We start from the raw sequence: 4,779 nt of genomic DNA, 5'->3' as shown, positions 1-4,779 counted from the left end.
GAGAGAGAGAGAGAGAGAGAGAGAGAGAGAGAGAGAGAGAAAAAAGTGAGAGAGAGAGAGAGAGAAAAAAAAGTGAGAGAGAGAGAGAGAGAGAAAAAAGTGAGAGAGAGAGAGAGAGAGAAAAAAGTGAGAGAGAGAGAGAGAGAGAAAAAAGTGAGAGAGAGAGAGAGAGAGAAAAAAGTGAGAGAGAGAGAAAAAAGTGAGAGAGAAAAAGAGAGAACGATGTTGGTGTACTCAATGTACAGTTAAAATGACCGACAAAGTCTTTGAGGTGTGTATAATGTCTGTGTGCGTGTACGCGTGTGTAATATGTGTGTGTTTGTGTGTTTCCCTAGGCGTCCCCGGCTGCGCTAGCTAAGAGTGTGTTAGCGGAGGTGCCCAATCAGGTGGTGGATTACTACAACGCAAAAGGACTGCATCCAAAATGTCTGTCTGACTATGACGAATCTACCAGACACCCATTATGAACACACACACACCCATTATAAACACACACACACCCATTATAAACACACACACCCCCATTATAAACACACACACACACCCATTATAAACACACACACACCCATTATGAACACACACACACCCATTACACACCCATTATAAACACACACACACCCATTATAAACACACACACACCCATTACACACCCATTATAAACACACACACACCCATTATAAACACACACACACACATTATAAACACACACACACACACCCATTATAAACACACACACACCCATTACACACCCATTATAAACACACACACACACCCATTACACACCCATTATAAATCTACCAGACCCCTCAGTCCCTGATCACACAAACACACACATTATAAACACACACACACCCATTATAAACACACACCCACCCATTACACACCCATTATAAATCTACCAGACCCTTCAGTCCCTGATCACACAAACACAGACATTATAAACACACACACACACACCCATTATAAACACACACACACCCATTATAAACACACACACACCCATTACACACCCATTATAAACACACACACACACACCCATTATAAACACACACACACCCATTACACGCTCATTATAAACACACACACACCCATTACACACCCATTATAAACACACACACACCCATTACACACCCATTATAAACACACACCCACCCATTACACACTCATTATAAACACACACACACCCATTACACACCCATTATAAACACACACCCACCCATTACACACTCATTATAAACACACACACACCCATTACACACCCATTATAAACACACACACGCCCATTATAAACACACACACACACACACACCCATTATAAACTCCCATACACCCATTATAAACACACACACACACACCCATTACAAACACACACACATATATTAAACACACACCCATTATAAACACACACATACACATTATAAACACACAGACACCCATTATAAACACACACATATTAAACATGCACACGCCCATTATAAACACACACACACACCCATTACAAACACACACACACACACACACACACACTTTATAAATACACACACACCCATTATAATCATACATACACCCATTATAAACACACACACACTGCATACAGTAGTGTAGCCCAGAAAAGTAGTTTGATCTGGTGGTTTCACTACGTAATTACTGCGTATTACTACGTATTACTGCATGCTGGCCTAATGGGTTTTTATCACACACACACAGGCACACACACACACACACACACACACACACACACACACACACATACACACACACACACACACACACACACACACACACACACCTTTTAAAGGTGACTTTCAATATTTTTCAACAATATTACATACAGTATAGGTTAATTGAAGTTTAGTAAGAGTTGTACCTTATCATAATAACCATCATAATAATGAGGGCCAACTAGTCCATAGTTTAGGGTTCTGGTAACATAGGAGACTTTGTAAACAAATAATGTGTAGCTTCAAATCATGTTTAAAGAGCGACTGAACCAAATAACCAACTTCCCCAATTGAAAACGACCTATGTAGCATCAATGAGTCAGAAACATTTGTTATTGAGTCAAAATTGACTACAAAGTGTAAATAGGGTAATTTTGGTCATAAAGTCAGTACCGTCCAAAACAAAGATTGGTGAAATGTAAGGAATCTAGGTTACGTAACAGTTTTCCTTGGGTTGAGTTCATTTCAATCCTGCCCACAGCTGGCAGCACCCAAGTAATCATCAATTCTGAGCACAGGTGCAAAAAACCCGATCATTATGCGCACACTGACCGTGGTAAATCTGGTTTGACTTTGGATATCACTATGTGTCTAGTTAGGGACCATCAATAAATTACACAATGTACAATATTTTTGGACAATGTGAAAACATTTCAATAACTCCAAATTTATAATACTTAAAAACCTCTAACAAACTATAAATTGTAGCAATTAATATACAAATATTGAAAGAATGTCATGAGAACTAAAAGATGTGCAACATGAAAATATTGTACCATTTACATTTTGTAATTTATTGACGGTCCCTAACTAGCCCCAGAGATAGACTATCAAAAAGTTAAACCACCTTTTCCCCTGTCGCACACCAGCCGACTGAAGCTAATTGGTGAAAGGCCTAGCCCAGGATACTTCCAGGCACAATACTTGAGCCCTATACTACGAATCAGGTTTGAGGAGTTAGCGAGGCAACTTTGGTAAACTCTGAGTTCATCTCTGGATAACCGATCCTACGAAAGGGGCTCACCTTTTAGCCAGGGAAATTTCTATGGCAATAAATCCTTCAGAACTAACCTGCTCTGGGGCAGGCGAACTCACGGCTAACTCCACTTACCCTGAATGAAATGACTGATATGCGAGTCGGAGGACCAATGAAATCAGATTCCCTGCCTCTCGCAAAGATCATGTTATCATCCCCTTCAGGAGGACGTCTGATTAAATATTTTATGAATCAAATGTGTTGGGTTAAAATTTGTCAGATTAAAATACCTATCATATTACACATTTAGAAATGACAGGATGCATTTGAAAGTTCACGCACGGTAAAACTTTTACATGACTGTGTACGATACAATTACTTTATTGATAGGGGTGGAACAAAAGGTGATTGTGTACTGATAAGCACATCCAAAGCACATCACAAGAAATACACAAACACAAGAGACACCCACATCAAAGAACTCCTCCAAGAACCAAATCTGGTTCTCAGTCTCATTTCCTAATGAGGAGGGTTGAAACCCAAAAGTAAATCAGTTCAGACACAATTTTAAATCATGTTGCTCTCGTGCCTCATTCCTTCAGCACGACTTATACATTTCATATAGAAGACAGAACTATTTGCATGTGGAAATGTCATGGGATGCATTTTATCTGTTGTTTATGTTTTTGTTGGTGGCCCGCTCTTTGATGGTATGCACATTTTACAGAGTGTGGATTTTAAGGAGTTAGGATTATATACTGTAACGTGTTATATACGTCTTTTTCTACAGGTTTGTTGAGAGTTTGCTAAATAAATAAATAACTAAAACTGTATTAATTTAATAACCTTCTTTATTAACTTGTAAAGCTTTTGAGTGAATAGGTCTGTCTGTCTGTCTGTCTGTCTGTCTGTCTGTCTGTCTGTCTGTCTGTCTGTCTGTGTGTGTGTGTGTGTGTGTGTTACTGTTTCACATTACAGACCAGATCACATCACAGTACAGATGCCCTTGTCTCTGTGTGACTCTGTCAGTTTGTTCTGTCTGTCTGTCTGTCTGTCTGTCTGTCTGTCTGTCTGTCTGTCTGTCTGTCTATCTTTCTGTCCATCTGTGCAGTACTGCTTGCGCTGCTGACTATAGCCTGATATACAAACTATACACACATACAGCCAGGTCCAACATGATTGGTCCCCTTGATAAAGACGAGCAATGATTGGATGAGCAAAACATGGTAAATAATCAAATAAATAACTCAAACTGAGCTATATTGTATTCTCAGAAAATTCTATTATTTTAAACTAATACATTTGCTCAGAGAAAGATATTTTGTTTAACAAGTTTTTTTTTTTTTTTTTTTTTTTTTTAAGAAGTCCAAATTATTACCACCCCTAAAGATTCTCATAAATAAAATGAAACAAAATTCAATCTCCATTAACATTCTACCTATTACATTTTGTTTTTAAATCTCAGTTTAAGGAACTGTATTGTGGCCTTCCATGGCTTCCTGTTTCAAAGGGGTATAAAATGAGGTAACACATTTAAAATCCCTATTTTAGCCATCACCATAGGAAAAGGCAGAGAGTTCACAAACAAAAAAGAGACAAATGTTTGTTGACCTTTAAAAATCTGGCAAATTGGTACAAAAAAAAATATGATAATGAAATATACTACTTACAACTATTAGGACAACAATTAAGAAGTTTAAAACCACTGGAACAGTGGTAAACTTGCCTGGTATTGGACGTAAGAGTGTGTTGACCCCGACACACATTGAGGAAGATGGTTCAGGATGCAAAGAAAAGTAAAAGGGACAAAATTACAGAACTTGAGAATTACAGAACTTGAGAATTACAGAACTTGAGAATTACAGAACTTGAGAATTACAGAACTTGAGAATTACAGAACTTGGTTGCATCTTTGGATCCCCACGTCTCCACATCTACAATTAGTTGCCACGTCCAAGCAAATAGGTTATTTGGAAGGGTTGACAGAAAAAGAATCCTTTATTGACAGCAACCAACACATGTAAACGCCTGGAGTCTGATAAAAGGCATTGGCACTTGGATTGGAACTGTGTGCTATGACCA

The 4,779-nt window shown here is 38.4% G+C and overlaps 1 protein-coding gene across 4 annotated transcripts in view; it reads left to right on the top strand.

Annotated features, from left to right (window-relative positions):
- The window catches only part of LOC129830764 (copine-4-like), a 54,627-nt gene extending 51,097 nt beyond the window's left edge, over positions 1-3,530 (top strand). For all 4 annotated transcript variants that reach the window (XM_055893466.1, XM_055893465.1, XM_055893462.1 and 1 more), the window contains one exon: positions 336-3,530. In XM_055893466.1, the coding sequence (XP_055749441.1) occupies positions 336-467 (132 nt within the window). In that variant the 3' untranslated portion in view covers positions 468-3,530. The remainder of the gene's footprint in view (positions 1-335) is intronic.
- The last annotated feature ends 1,249 nt before the right edge of the window (positions 3,531-4,779 follow it).

The sequence above is a fragment of the Salvelinus fontinalis genome, chromosome 32 (genome assembly GCF_029448725.1).
Source record: "Salvelinus fontinalis isolate EN_2023a chromosome 32, ASM2944872v1, whole genome shotgun sequence".
Classification (NCBI taxonomy): Eukaryota; Metazoa; Chordata; class Actinopteri; order Salmoniformes; family Salmonidae; genus Salvelinus; species Salvelinus fontinalis.
This window is presented reverse-complemented; position numbering and strand designations above follow the sequence as displayed.